The sequence below is a fragment of the Medicago truncatula genome, chromosome 1 (genome assembly GCF_003473485.1).
Source record: "Medicago truncatula cultivar Jemalong A17 chromosome 1, MtrunA17r5.0-ANR, whole genome shotgun sequence".
Taxonomy (NCBI): Eukaryota; Viridiplantae; Streptophyta; class Magnoliopsida; order Fabales; family Fabaceae; genus Medicago; species Medicago truncatula.
The window spans coordinates 49,279,547-49,294,676 of NC_053042.1; the positions used below are offsets into that span (position 1 = coordinate 49,279,547).

The 15,130-nt window shown below is 34.7% G+C and overlaps 3 protein-coding genes across 3 annotated transcripts; all 3 read left to right on the forward strand.

The window, feature by feature from the left end:
* Positions 1 to 1,324: 1,324 nt before the first annotated feature.
* Positions 1,325 to 4,047, forward strand: LOC112418659 (uncharacterized). Its single transcript, XM_024775119.1, has 4 exons — positions 1,325 to 2,426; positions 2,613 to 3,022; positions 3,221 to 3,520; positions 3,571 to 4,047. Exons 1-4 carry the CDS (start codon positions 1,325 to 1,327, stop codon positions 4,045 to 4,047), a joined length of 2,289 nt encoding a protein of 762 aa, XP_024630887.1.
* A 3,244-nt stretch (positions 4,048 to 7,291) lies between these two features.
* Positions 7,292 to 9,714, forward strand: LOC25485083 (F-box/LRR-repeat protein At3g48880). The gene is made up of 3 exons (XM_013614233.3): positions 7,292 to 7,425; positions 8,149 to 8,543; positions 8,939 to 9,714. The coding sequence occupies exons 2-3, from the start codon at positions 8,185 to 8,187 to the stop codon at positions 9,495 to 9,497; spliced, it is 918 nt and encodes a 305-aa protein (XP_013469687.1). The 5' UTR covers positions 7,292 to 7,425; positions 8,149 to 8,184; the 3' UTR covers positions 9,498 to 9,714.
* A 3,483-nt stretch (positions 9,715 to 13,197) lies between these two features.
* Positions 13,198 to 14,559, forward strand: LOC25485084 (F-box/LRR-repeat protein At3g48880). Its single transcript, XM_013614234.3, has 2 exons — positions 13,198 to 13,556; positions 13,958 to 14,559. The coding sequence occupies exons 1-2, from the start codon at positions 13,198 to 13,200 to the stop codon at positions 14,514 to 14,516; spliced, it is 918 nt and encodes a 305-aa protein (XP_013469688.1). The 3' UTR covers positions 14,517 to 14,559.
* The last annotated feature ends 571 nt before the right edge of the window (positions 14,560 to 15,130 follow it).

Consider the following 15,130-nt stretch of genomic DNA (forward strand, 5'->3'; position numbering starts at 1 on the left):
ATTCCTTTGCAATTTTTTTCCATGATGTTTCGTCCCAAAATAAAGAAAATATTTCTACAAGCGGATTTTTCACGTTTAATTCCTTTTCGCGTCACTTTGTATGCTATGCTATACAAGAACGTGTCATGGGATCTGTAGAAATAAATGATTGTGAAAAAGGCCTTTGGAGTTTAACAGGATTTTATGGTTATCCAAACGGTAGTCGTAGGCGTGCGTCATGGGATCTGCTTTGTCATTTATCTAGTCAATCCATGCTACCGTGGTGCATTTTTGGTGATTTCAATGATATCATGGATGCAAGTGAAAAAAGGGGACGAAATATTCGCTCGAATTGGCTTATTAACGGCTTCAGGCAAGCTGTTTTAGATTTCGGTTTATCTGATGTTCCGATCGAAGGCTATCCGTTTACTTGGTTCAAAAGCCTTGGCACCCCACGTGCGGTTGAGGAACGTCTTGATCGAGCTTTAGCAACGACTGCTTGGTTTGATTTTTTTTTTCTTCCAAATTCTTCCCTTGTAAATTTGGCTGCCCCTGCCTCCGATCACTACCCCATCTTGCTGGACTGTGTTCCTACTGCTAGAGCTACCAGAACTCGCCGTAGTTTCAAGTTTGAGAACGCCTGGAAATTGGAACCGTGTTTTAATGATGTTGTGAAAGAGAGTTGGTCCGCATACAAAACTGATCCAATTTTGGAACGTCTTCACCGTTGTGGAGAGGACATGTTTCATTGGAGTCGCGCCAATGGTGGACGGTTTCGAAAGGATTTGGAGGACTGCCGTAAACAGCTAGAATTGATGCGTAGCAGTCATGTGGGGGAATCTTAGGATCAGCTGCTGCATTTGCGCAAAAAAATGAACCAATACCTTCTGCAAGATGAAGCATACTGGTGACAACGTGCTAAAAAACATTGGTACAAAGATGGAGACAAAAACACCAAATTTTTCCATGCTTCCGCCTCCGCTAGAAAGAAGGTTAATCGTATCCTTTCTCTAGAGAATGATCAGGGTGTTAAAGTGACAAATAATTCAGATATGTGTGTTGTGGCTAAAGAGTATTTTGATGATTTGTTTCAACGGAAAGATAGTATTCTTGCCCCGGTTCTTGATTTTATTCCGCAGAACATAACACCGGAGGATAACACGCAACTTACATCTCCTTTTACACGAGAAGAGTTTCGCGTGGCTTTACTTACCAGCATTTTTGGCAACTTTGCAGCGATGATATCATTAAAGATTGCAGTGCTTGGCTAGAATCCGGACATTTCCCTCCTACTCTTAACACTACTAATATTTCCCTTATTCCCAAGGGGAATAGTCAGACAACAATGCGTGATTGGAGACCCATATCTCTCTGCAATGTTCTTTATAAATTGATTTCAAAAGTCCTCGCCAACCGTCTGCAAGTTGTTCTTCCTAAATGCATATTTGACAGTCAGTTAGCTTTTGTTTCGGGCAGGTCAATTCTAGATAATGCTTTGGTTGCAATCGAAGTTATTAATTCCATGAATACTAATACGAGAATTGTCGATGGTAGTGTGGCCTTGAAACTTGATATAAGTAAAGCTTACGATCGCATTGATTGGGATTATCTGAAAGGTGTAATGGTTAGGATGGGATTTAATTCTCAACGGGTTCAGTGGATGACGATATGTGTCGAAACGGTGGACTATTCTGTGTTGGTTAATAATGAGTTGATTGGTCCAATCATTCCGGGACGGGGATTGCGTCAAGGGGACCCCCTGTCTCCCTATTTGTTCATTATTTGCGCGGAGGGCCTTTCTTCTCTTATTAGGCGTGCAGAAGCTAGGGGTGACCTTCGTGGTACTTCCGTTTGTCGAGGGGCACCACCAGTCACCCATTTGCTTTTTGCGGATGATTGCTTCTTATTTTTTAAAACCACTGAGAACCAGGCACAAGTTATGCAGTCTATTCTAACCACTTATGAAGCAGCGTTTGGTCAGTCTATCAGTTTACCGAAATCCGAGACTTTCTATAGTCGAAAAGTTCCTGAAAACATGAAGTACTCTATAACTAACATTATGGGCGTTCGGGCTGTTTTAGGCACGGGCAAGTATTTGGGTTTACCATCGATGATTGGCAGAAACCACACGGCTGTTTTCTCTTACGTTAAAGATCGCGTGTGGCAGAAAATCAATACTTGGAGCAGCAAATGCCTCTCTAAAGCGGGTCGTGAGGTTATGATAAAATCCGTTTTGCAAGCCATTCCGTCTTATATCATGATTATCTTTATGCTGTCGTCGAATATTATTTTTACTATTGAGAAGATGATGAATGCTTTTTGGTGGGGTCACGGTGGGTCTAATAATCGAGGCATTCACTGGTTATCTTGGGAGAAGCTCTCGATGCACAAGACAAATGGAGGTATGGGTTTCAAAGACCTTACCGCTTTCAACCTAGCAATGCTTGGTAAACAAGCATGGAAGTTTATGACCGAACCTCATACTTTGGCTTCCCGCATCTTTAAGGCACGCTATTTTCCTAATAATACTTTTCCGACAACATCTTTGGGACATAATCCAAGCTACGCGTGGTGAAGTATTTTGAAAGCTCATTTCATTGTTAGAGGAGGATCCCATTGGTGTATCGAGTCAGGCAGTTCCATCCCTATTATTGATGAACCGTGGTTAAGGAATGGAACTAAACTTGCTAGTAATATTGCCAATGTGCATCTGTTGAGGAACTTTGGAGTAGATAGCTTAATTCACACTCATTCTAAGACGTGGAACGTGGAGGTCATTCATCAAGTGTTTGATGATGCATCGGCTGCATCCATTTTACAAACTTCCTTGTTTGAGCAAGTGACTGATGATGCTTTGATTTGGAAGGCGGAGAGGAATGGACTATATTCAGTCAAAAGTGCTTATAGACTTTGTGTGGAGGAGTTGATCGATACTGCTCATCTGCGGAGAGATGAATATTGGTCTGGGATTTGGCGGTTAAAAGTTCCTCAAAAGATTAAAAATCTAATCTGGCGAATGTGTAGAGGGTTCTTTCCTACCCGTGTTCGTTTACAGGATAAATGAGTTCAATGCCCCCTGAGTTGTGTTGTTTGTGATAGACCTTCTGAAGATATGCACCATATTTTCTTTGATTGTTCCTTTGCGGTGCATGTGTGGCTTAAAGCTGGGCTGTGGGAGAAAGTACAACATGCCTGTTCTAATTCTAATTGTGCAGCATACTTGATTTTCCGTTTGGTGCAGGACCTTTCACGCGATGAGAGCCAACGTTTTGCTGCCCTTTTGTGGAGCACGTGGAAACATAGAAATTTAAAGCTCTGGCAAGGCGTGTCGAAAACAGTGGCGCAGGCCGTGGACATGGCTATTCACCTTGTAGAGGACTGGAGCATGGCTAATATGCCTGCTGCAGCAGTGCAGAGCAGCAACAACATTCCTGCAGTTGCAATCAGCAGCAGTGGTATGTCAGCAGAAGCTAATGGCAGCAGACCTTTACGTGCGGCAGCGAATAACAACAACAACAACTCTGGTATGAACAGTCGTAATGTGCAGCAGCTGTGCGTGTTGTTTATGGTTCATCCTCTTTGTCATGGCAGAGGCCTAACCAAGGTAGATTCAAGTGTAACATTGATGTCGCATTTTCAAATGAGCTGAACATCACAGGTTTGGGCATGTGCATCCGCGATGAAGGGGGAGTTTTCGTGCTTGCAAAGGCTATTCCTTTACAGGTTATACATTCTGTTCATGTAGGGGAAGTTTTGGGCCTTTATTATGCTTTGGAGTGGTTAAGTGATATGAGATTCGATAATGTGGATTTTGCCTTGGATTCTAAAACTACAGTGGATGCGTTTAACAAGTCTCGCCCGGATGTTTATGAATTTGGGCTCATTATCTCCGCTTGTAGAAGTCTATTCGACTTGCATTTCACCAACTCAAAGGTTGAGTTTAATCGGAGACAAGCGAATGAGGTAGCTCACACGATAGCTGGGGTTGCCATATTATTAGCTAGTCCCATTACTTATTCTTATGTACCTCGTTGTATTGAACATCTGATTTTTAATGAAATGTTATAAGTATCTTTTATTAAAAAAATAAAAAAAAAGAATGTGTCAACCTTTACATAGTTGATTAGGGAGCAACTACAATTATTTAACACTTACATAATAAATCGAAGTGCTTGGGTGACTAAAGGCATGCAGACAATATTTTTCTTGTTCAAATAGACAACATATAATGTAAAATAATTTTACATTGTTGTCCAATAAAAAATGGTCATATTATTATGTATGTTTGTTTATTTTATAGTTTAATTTATACGCCGTCAATATACAAAAGTCTTAGTCTTATTCTTAAAAAAAAGTCTTACACTTACATATGCATCAAATTGTGTTTTACCATATCATTTAACGAGTTAAAAATATATGATTTATCATTCTTTATTAATTGATTGGCTAAAATATGGTTTTGGTCCCTGCAAATATGCTTCGTTTTGGTTTTAGTCCCTGCAAAAAAAATTTGTTGTTTTTGGTCCCTGCAAATATGTCTCATTTTGGTTTTGGTCCCTGGCTCCACTTTTGTGATAATTTGTACACGTGTCACATGATGACTGAACCATTTATTAGAGAAATAGTCCCTGCAAAATCTTTTGATTTTGAAAAAGGTCCCTGCAAAATATTTTGCAGGGACCAAAAACAACAATTTTTTTTTATAGGAATTAAAACCAAAACGAGACATATTTGCAGGGACCAAAACCATATTTTAGCCTAATTGATTTGACAACATATCATTGAATATATATGTAAAATTTTGCACACCAACAATGTATATAAATTAAATTCTATTTGATGATTGTTTCTTAAAAATAATCATCAAACTTTACATTCTTATTGAATGTCAGCGTAAAAGTTTTATACACCGACAATGCACATTTCATTTTTCTTTTATAATAATAGTAATATGCAAATGAATGAAGCCTTTATGAGGAAAATGTTATGGAACATGACCAATAGACCTGATGATAGGTGGATGTATGACAATCACTCATGAATTTTGCTATTCAGAAGTCCGTTGACATGAATTTGACCGTGAAGGATGCTCGAACAAGTTATGCAATCAGGGCATCAACTTTCTCACTCTCTATCAGAGTATATAGAGGAAAAAGGAAAGAAAGCAAAGGAACAAGATAACTTGCAGAACAAACCACCTTAGTTCTCTAGTTGCTAGACTTACTATGCACCTTCAGTTTTGTATATATAGCTATTGTAAACACCTTTTTCATCAATATTTTCCTAATACTCACACTCATCTCATCTGCCACAGCTCTTAAGGAAACCGGTGACCTTGATTCCATTGGTTGGGACGGCACCAACACTCGTCACTTTACAGTTCAAAGTACTTATAATCTTCAGCGGAAATAATTCATTAAATTAATGATGTATATGATCTTTATTATAGACCACATACAACATTTGATGAAAGAATCTATAATGCTAATTTTTGTTTATAATATGAGTGGTGATACATGTACACCCCCTTGTGGCAATACACCTCTTACACCCACACAAAATCCTAACATGTGGCAAGGAAAAGGGAGAGGAGATGAAAGAGAAAGTATGATTGTGAGATGAATTTACCAAAATATCCTTAATGTATGGGGTGTACAATAGGATGTATGATTAAAGAGTGTTCATGTAACATTTTCCTTATAATAGTGACTAGAGAGTGTATTTCTGAGGCTTATGTGTTTCAAAATGTTGGATTAATTTTGTGGGTTTTTTCCTTTTGCTTTGCCATCTTTTAATTTAAAAAAAAAAAAAGGAAGTAAATATACTTTATACTACCTGATAAGACTTTTTTCAGGGAAATAAACGTAATAGTAGTAGTGGTCGGTATGTGAATATATTTGTATAGCAAACCGTTAAGAAAATTATAACAAAAATAGAAGCAAAGCATATTCCCCTAAAAAAAGAAAGAAGCAAAGTACACTAATGTGAATATTTTAGGCTGGCGTTCCCTTAAAATGAGCAGCCAACATCAAAACCGCTTTTGTCAAAATATCTTTCTAATCCAAACCGGTAACACAGTTTGGTAACGAACGGTATCACTTTGCAGTCTTAAATAATTCGTAGCCTCGTTTCGAAATTCCCAAACGCCCCTTGTTATCCGCATCTTTGTCTTTGTTGTTTTTCACGATTTTTAATAACTTTTATGACAACTTTCTCTCTCATACTCACATTATTTTTTTTGCTTTATCTCTCTATTGCTTTGATTTTTGTGCCAATATCTCATTTCTTTGTAAAATTTTGGTTGCAACAAAAGTTGTCACATATATAGATGTTCAAATAACACAACTCTTTTTCCACACACCTCATTTGACTTACATCGAGTCTCGTTAACGAGTGTCTCCGGGACACTTTTAAAGCATCCCAAATTTAAGAACTATTCTTTCAAAAAGTCAATTATTATAATTTTCAATGCATTCATTACACAATTTTCATCAAAAACTTACTATTTAAAATGCTTAAAGAGTGTCTCGGGGACACTCGTTAACATTTCCCAATAATTAATTAATTAATTGTTAGTTATCCTTTTTTTAATTATAGAATCTTTTTAAAAAGTTTGTTTTTCCATAAATATATTCATCTCGCTGTCTATTATAAATTTACTTTTTTAGATTAATTGAATAACAAATGTATCTAATCTATAATATACACTAGATACATTACTTCTTTAATTAATCAAACATGCGATTTTTTTTTTTATATAATAATGAGTAGAGAAAGTAATATATGGTAACCAATGAAATAGGAAGAATAATGATTTTACCAATGTTTTTTTTTTGTTGTCAAGATGTTGCCGAATTATTAATTTTTTTTAAACACGATGTTACCAAATTATTTATTTTTTAAAAAGAATATTACCAAATTATTCTTATTAACTAGTATTCTTGTATTCTAATCATCATAAATTCAAAATCAGAAAATAATAAATTGAGAATGATGTTTAAAAAAGGTGAAATTAAAATTTCATGGAAAATTATAAGTGACAGTTATTTGTTGAAGGAAAAAGTAAACTTATTTTGCACAAACTATCTCTTCAAATGTGACACAAACTTTAAAATGAAAATAGTTGATATTAAATACATTATAAATAAAAAATAATAATTTAGTAATGGAGAACATTTCAAACAAATTTAATATTTTAAAATGTTTTTTTTTTATCAATTATCTAATTTAATTTGTGTAAAATGATTCAAATAATTTATTATTTAGGATAGAAGAAATATTAAATTAATTAATTAAATAATTGAATAAGAAATGAACGAAAGTACCAAACACATCAAAACCTCTGCATTTTGTGTTTCATTCATTCATTCATCAACAACTCTGTTCCTGAACAAGGACAACCACATCATTTTCCACCCCGCACTCTTCTCGTGTTTGTCTTCTAAGGTCGACTCTCTCTCTCTCTCTCTCTCGTACTGTACACACATGAATAATTACAAGACACAATCATGCATGTACTTTCATATCTTGTTTCATCTCTAATTCCTTAAAGATAGAAAATTTATGTCATAGGTATTAGATCTTCGTTTGAATTGACCAATCCATGATTTTTTTAGTCCCCAAGAGTTGTTTTGTTTGATTTTTCATTTCTTGGTTTCTTGAATTTGGTTGATCAGAGGAAGTTGGTGGTAATTGAACAAACCAGTTATTGTTTTTTTATTTTTTTTGGATATGACACTTTCAAGATCTGATGCGAGAAAATTAGAATTTTTTGTATTAGGAAGGATAATGGAATTTGGCACAAGTTACTTAGTGAAGTTAATTCTTCATTTTTCACTCATTCCAAATCCAAAATTTCATTTTTGATAATCATGTTTTGATTTTTCACTCATGATGAAATTGTCTAATCAAAGATCGATCTGAACTTTAACAGTGTTTTTTTTTTTCCTTCTTTTTCTGAGTTTATGGTTATGGAACAAAGATGTTGCTTCAGTGATATTAGATGTATCTAATTTCTTAGTTTAAATTGATCATTTGTTCATTTCTTTGGCACAAAGATGTGGAACTTTGGTGATGTTTTTAATTGATTTACCCCTTGTTAATTTCAGAAAATGTTTTCTTCTTTTTATGTTTAAACTTACTTTTTTGTTTTAAATTTGGTTTCTGTAGGCGTTCCTTTGCGCTGAAATTCTGAAAACAGGCGTAATGGAAGACGTTGTTTCGAACACGAGGAGATGGGAGGATCTGGACACAGATATTTTGGTGAAGATTTTTCAGTTGCTTGACATATTCGAGTTAACTTCTGGCATTGCTCATGTTTGTAGCGCATGGCGCATGGCTTGTTGTGATCCACTTCTTTGGAAGACACTTGATTTGTCAATGTTGAGAAGTAACTTCATCAAGATTCCATTAGAGCCTTTTGTTTACGTTGATGAACGGTCTGATAAGAAATTAACCCGATTATTGAAGATTTCCTTGAATCTGAGCAGAATGAGTATAGTGACATTAATCTTCCATTTCAACTTGTACGTGAGTGATGATCAGTTGACATACACTGCTGAAAGGTAATTTCAACTTTAAAATATATTTAGAGAGATTAATGGATATGCACCGTCAGTGGAATGTTGTTTTACACTGACAACCAATTAGAACTCACCAACATAACAAATAACTGCGTAACGACCTTTTATTTAAAAACCATCAAACATGATTCGCTAGATTGAAGAATTGTAATCGGTTCATTGGATGTCAGTATAAAATAACTTTACTCTTACAATGCATATTCAATTAATTTCCTAACTTGAATTGAACCACCTTTTCATAAGATGTTTGGTAGGATAAGTTGCTTGTATTTTTATTTTTGAAAAGAGAATGCGGCACTCCTTGCTAGTTATTAACACTTCCAAATGGAGATTGCAACGTGGATTACTTAAATAACTAATCTCGCCCCTTGTTGTAGGTGCCCACATCTCAAACGACTGGTTCTGCCGGCTTGGAACAGAATTAAAAGAACAGGAATGTGCAAGGCAATCCGTTGCTGGAAAGAGCTAGAGTCTCTAACAATGCCTAGTATAGCAAACCCGCCATATTTTCTAGAGGAAATTGCAACAAACTGCAAGAACTTCAGTGAACTCAAGATTATGGGGCCATGTGACATCTTCTTTGCTTCAACTCTTGCTGCATTTGTTCCAAAATTGAGATTCTTGAGCCTTCGGTGTTCAACGCTATATAGGGATGTTCTCATTCTCATCCTAGACAGCTTAGAACATTTAGAAGTGCTCAATATATCACATTGCATTCTAATGGAATGTCTCCCCCCTCCTCAACATAAAAAAATTATCAATGAAATTGATTCTACTATCCGCCAGAAGGCTTCTCGATTGCGCGAATTTATCACATGCATGGATGACTCGTGTATCATGTGCCAACGTACAAGAACTGATGAAGGGATAGTTAGGTGGTACAAGTATGAGGAAGGATTTTGGAAAGAAGATGAGGTGAAGTCTCTTGCACTCTAAGCAGACAATAACTGCGATCTGGTTGTTGAACATTTTCGGTTGTTAAGTTTTTCTTTTAATTGTAGATTCAAATAACAAATTTGAATGATTACAAATTGGTGTTGTTGTGCCCTTTAAAAGGAGTTTGTTAAATCTTGTAACTGTGCATAAGAATAAGTTCTATTTTGTGCTCTAAGTTTAGTTGGCTTCATTTTATAAGACTGTTTGTTTTCTTTCACCGAAAATTTATAGCAACATTTTTGAAAATTAAAGGCATAACATGCAAAGTGAGGACCGAATATTTGTGCTTGAAACTTGTATTAGTGGCACTGCTCTCAAGTTTGATTGATTTGAGGTGCTACCTTCACATACAATCCTTCTTGAGTTTTAGCATTTACAATAATCTGTGGTAAGTACATCATGTTTAAAACAAGTATTCACAATATGATTAAGTTTGCTACTGTCTTGTATAACATTGTTATTGAAGGGGTTCGTGTTTTAGGAGCATAATTGGAGTTTGTCAGTGTTGTGAATTCGGACTCAAAATCACACAAATACAAACTATGATGTGTGGAGCAAAGGAAAGTAGTAACCAATATCAAAGCAAACAACAAGCAACAACAATAATAACAACATCTAGATCTAATCTAGCAATCAAAGTGAAAAGCTCAAAACCACAAACAAAAGATAAAGAGAGAAGAGAAACAAGCACACCAAAGATTGTTGACCCAGTTCGGTCCAACTTGACCTAATCTGGGGGAGATATTGATCTCTCCAATCCACTATCAATGAGTTCTTACAAAGAGATACAAATGAGTTGCAAGAAATTAGCTTTGACAAGCTCACAAAGAACAAAACTTAATTTCTATCCATTTTCTCAATCTCACCAATGAACAAGACACTTAATGATTTTCACTCACCCAAGATGTTTACAATGTTTTCCAACCTAAGAGAACCCTAATCAAAGACCCTCAACCCTAAAGTTATCTCCTTTGATTTCCCTAGTTTTTCTCTCTTGAAGCTCTTCCCAAAAAATGAAGAATAAAGCCTTAAATAGTGTTCAGGAATACGCAACATCGTGCCACGTTTCGAGCCCATCGTGCTACGATGGAGTTGGCAGCAGTACAGTACTTACTCTTATCTCCTGCATCGTGCCACGTTTCTCCTGCATCGAGCCACGTTCCTCCTGGATCGTGCCACGTTGCCCTGCAAACGTGCCACGATTTTTCCAGGCTTCAACTTCAATTTTGAGACACATTTCAACAGTCACCAAAATGGTGGAAGGGGTGGACACGTTGAAATGCCTTTCTTTGTAAACAAGCATGGAGAATGCTTTCAACAGGGGTCAAAAGTTGCGCAATTCATCCCAAAGATTTTCATTTCTGAACTATGAGGCATGACGTATAGAGACAAACACTGGACATGGATACTAGGCAGACATTGGACATAATATGAACACAAAATATGTTACACTTCTAATGTAAAAAATAATGTAGGTCTGGCAATATATATAAATAATAGATAAAATAATATTTGACCAATTTTTTTATGGTAAATAATATATGAACATCGTTTATAAAAGATTTTTAAGAGATATAATTTGATGGTTGATATAGATAAAACAATATAAATATCTAGAACGAGTTGTTTGAGAGGAGTATGTGTTGAAACACATGCGTAAAATTATAGAGATCTATTTTTTAGATTCATTGAATAGTTGAATTATTTGGTCAATAATATAGACCATATTTCTAATTATTCAATGAATTTAAAAAATGATTTTTCACTTATAAGTTATAATAGAGGGAGTATGTTGCAATTGAGTCTTCCTACAAACCTTATTTACCATAATCACCATACCACTTTAGATGCCTCTTGCTCCAGATGTGGTGCCCCTCAAGAGTCTATTCGATCTTCATTGTCTTGGAAATATTGTTGAGTTCAAACACCTTTCTTAAAACCTGTCTTATTCTCATACTCTGCGTGAAGGCAACTCTAGTGCAAACTGATTAGCCAAATTGGATGCATGGACATTTCTTAGGCTTGTGTTGTATCATGTATTCGTCTCTTTAAAATTGCAGACTTCACTGCTAAGGAGCATTAGGATGCTTCTCCCCTTCTCATACACGCCCCTTTTTGATAATTTTTATTTATTTTTACTTTTTACATTTTTAATAAAGAAAATAATACGTGTCATATCTTGTTTGGTCGAACGGAGGTATATGCACACTAAAAATCACTATATAGTGTATAAAATATTTAATTTGGAATTCTATTTACACTTTTTCATTGAGTGCCTGAATCAATTATGGTAATAATTTTTTTGGGTCAAAGTTATGATAATGGATTTTAACTACTCATATTGACCGCATTTATTCATATCGCTTATAGGGATATCAACAAAGGTTTGACGTTCTTATCGAGTCTCTGAGAATTTAGTATTTAACCATTACTCCAAAATTTCTTCATATCAAAGTAAGCATTTATATTTGATATCTCATTCTCATTTTTGAGGTATAAATCTTTTTCTCATTGATTTATCATATCGATACATTGAATGATCAATTTGGTTTGATTTTTTTAAAGTAATTTATGTATACGTCTATTATTTTGTAGTTTTGTTAGTGATTTCATACATTTGTATTTGGTTGTTGCTTTAAACTCATTCACTGCTATACGGTAAAGAATATCCCTCTATAAATTTTTTTTTTCTTTTTCTTTCCAGCCTTGACTGAGTGTTACAAAAATCTTAATATTTCATCTTTTATGAATTATATGGAACGTTTGTGTTCCAGTTATCCCACAATTGTTCATGTGAGATTTAAATACTATAAAAACTCTTTAAAAAAAATTAGATTTTTTTAACAAAATATCAAATATATATGATTTTTTTTAAGCTCAAAAAACATAAGAATTCATATTTAATTCACCCCTTGTTAAAAAAAATTAAACTTTTGCGAGGGAGATTTCTATAATGTACTAAATATTACTTCAAAAATAAATTCAAAATTTTGAAAGATAATGATAAGTTGACTTAAAACAAAACTTTAGAGGGACTAAAAACAACTTGATATCTTTATAAAGATCAGAAACTTATTTAACCCTTAAAACTATTTTATTTTAGTTAAATCTCGTGTAAGCTTGCAGTTTAAAATGGTCAAACAAAATCAATGCATACATTTTTAAGAATTAATTCAATTAGTATAATTTTGAAGCAATGAGATAATTGTTTATCGATACAAGCATAGGAAATCAAATTGCCATGATTTTAAGAAGTTCCTTAAAAAAAAATGTTTTTAAGAAGTAAAAATAAGATAAATTGAAGCGTATAGCTATCTACAAGTAAAAAAAAAGGTGCATACTTACTTATTTGGACTCGTTAGTTATGTCAATGAGCAGAAAATTAATTTTATTTGCAAGACATTTTGTGCAATATAAGCATAGAAAATCTTTCATGTTAAGAATGATGTGACCGTGTGACCAAAACAACATTTTTGAAATTCTTCAAAACAAAGTTTCACACGAATGATTCGAACACAACTCCTAATGAAATTTAAGTTGATTTCTTAAAATCTAGACCAATCTATGTTCGCTATACTGTTGTATTTATTTTATCAACTACTCGAATATGCATACTTTAAACTTATTTATGTTTTAAATTTGGGTTTCTCCTAGTGAAATGCTCTGACGAGCTTCTTAAGAATTTCAGAAAATCGGCATAATGGAAGGCATTGTTTCGAACACGAGGAGATGGGAGGATCTGGACACAGATATTTTGGTGAAGATTTTTCTGTTGCTTGACATCTTCGAGTTAACTTCTGGCATTGCTCATGTTTGTAGCGCATGGCGCATGGCTTGCTGTGATCAACTTCTTTGGAAGACACTTGATTTGTCAATGTTGAGAAGTAACTTCATCAAGATTCCAATGGAGCCTTTTGTTTACGTTGCTGAACAATCTGATAAGAAATTAACCCGATTATTGAAGATTTCCTTGAACCTCAGCAGGCAGAGTATAGTGACATTAATCTTCCATTTCAACTTGTATGTAAGTGATGATCAGTTGACATACACTGCTGAAAGGTAATTTGAATAATTTCAACTTTAAAATTTGTATATATAGAGATTAATGGATATGCACCGTTGGTGGAAAAGTGTTTTACACTTAAAAACAAATTAGAACCCACCGACATAACAAATAATTGTGTAACTTCCTTTTTTTAAACCGTCAAACATGATTCGCAAGATTGAAGATTTGTGATTGGTTCATTGGATGTCAGTGTAAAATAACTTTACAGTTACGGTGCATATTCCATTAATCTCATAACTTACATTGAACCACCTTTTTATGCATATTTTGTAGGATAAGTTGCTTGTATTTTTATTTTTGAAAAGAGAATGCGGCATTCTAGTTATTAGTACTCCTTCAAAATGGAGAGTACAATGTGAATTGCCTAAGTAACTAATCTTGTCCCTTGTTGCAGGTGCCCACGGCTCAAACGCCTTGTTCTGCCGGCTTGGAACAGAATTAAAAGTACAGGAATGTGCAAGGCAATCCGTTCCTGGAAAGAGCTGGAGTCTTTGACAATGCCTACTATAGAAAACGCGCCATATTTTCTAGATGAAATTGCAACAAACTGCAAGAACTTCAGTGAACTCAAGATTATGGGGCCATGTAACATCTTCTTTGCTTCAATTCTTGCTACATATTTTCCAAAATTGAGAGTCTTGAGCCTTCGGTGCTCAACCCTATACAGAGATGTTCTCATTTTCATCCTAGACAGCTTAGAACATTTAGAAGTGCTCAACATATCACATTGCATTCTAATGGAAGGTCTCCCCCCTCCTCACTATAAAAAAATTATCAATGAAATTGATTCTACTATTCGCCAAAAGGCTTCTCGATTGCGCGAATTTATCACATGCATGGATGACTCGTGCATCATGTGCCAACGTACAAGAACTGATGAAGGGATAATTAGGTGGTACAAGTACGAGGAAGGATTTTGGAAAGTAGATGAGGTGAAGTCTCTTGCACTTTAAGCAGACGATAATGGCGGTTTGGTATGATCTGGTTGTTGATCATTTTCGGTTGTTAATTTTTCTCTTTTAACTGTAGATTCAAATAACAAATTTGAATGATTACAAATTGGTATTGTTGTGCCCTTTAAAAGGAGTTTGTTAAATCTTGTAACTGTGCTTAAGAATAATCTTTGTATTAGCGGTACTGTTCTTAAGTTTGATTGATTTGAGGTGCAACCTCACATACAATCCTTCTTGAGTTTTAGCATTTACAATAATCTTTGTGGTTAGTTTATCATGAATAAAACAAGTATTCACAATATATATGATTAAGTTTGCTACATTTTGTGCATTGCTTCTATGAGTTGTTCTTGCCACTATATTGTATAGGGGCTCAAAATTGGGCAATTGTTGCCAAAGATTTTTCGTTTTTGAACTACTAAGCACAAGACTCGGACACATACATGAGTACATAGACAGACACTGGACTTATTAAAACTACGGATATGTAGACATTGCTAATACAAAAAACGTATGACTGACAAAAAAAATATAAATATAGACAATAATACATCAACAATTATCATTTATAAAAGATTCGAAAGAGATACAATTTGATGATTAACATAATCAAA

Excerpts from the sequence above, each read along its gene's own strand:
- LOC112418659 (XM_024775119.1), top strand. The coding sequence starts at position 1,325 with ATGCGTGATTGGAGACCCATATCTCTCTGCAATGTTCTTTATAAATTG. Across the intron at positions 2,427-2,612 it reads TTTCAACCTAGCAATGCTTG|GCAGTTCCATCCCTATTATT; the intron begins GTAAACAAGCAT and ends GTATCGAGTCAG. Across the intron at positions 3,521-3,570 it reads CTGGTATGAACAGTCGTAAT|AGGCCTAACCAAGGTAGATT; the intron begins GTGCAGCAGCTG and ends TTGTCATGGCAG.
- LOC25485083 (XM_013614233.3), top strand. The coding sequence starts at position 8,185 with ATGGAAGACGTTGTTTCGAACACGAGGAGATGGGAGGATCTGGACACA. Across the intron at positions 8,544-8,938 it reads TTGACATACACTGCTGAAAG|GTGCCCACATCTCAAACGAC; the intron begins GTAATTTCAACT and ends CCCTTGTTGTAG.
- LOC25485084 (XM_013614234.3), top strand. The coding sequence starts at position 13,198 with ATGGAAGGCATTGTTTCGAACACGAGGAGATGGGAGGATCTGGACACA. Across the intron at positions 13,557-13,957 it reads TTGACATACACTGCTGAAAG|GTGCCCACGGCTCAAACGCC; the intron begins GTAATTTGAATA and ends CCCTTGTTGCAG.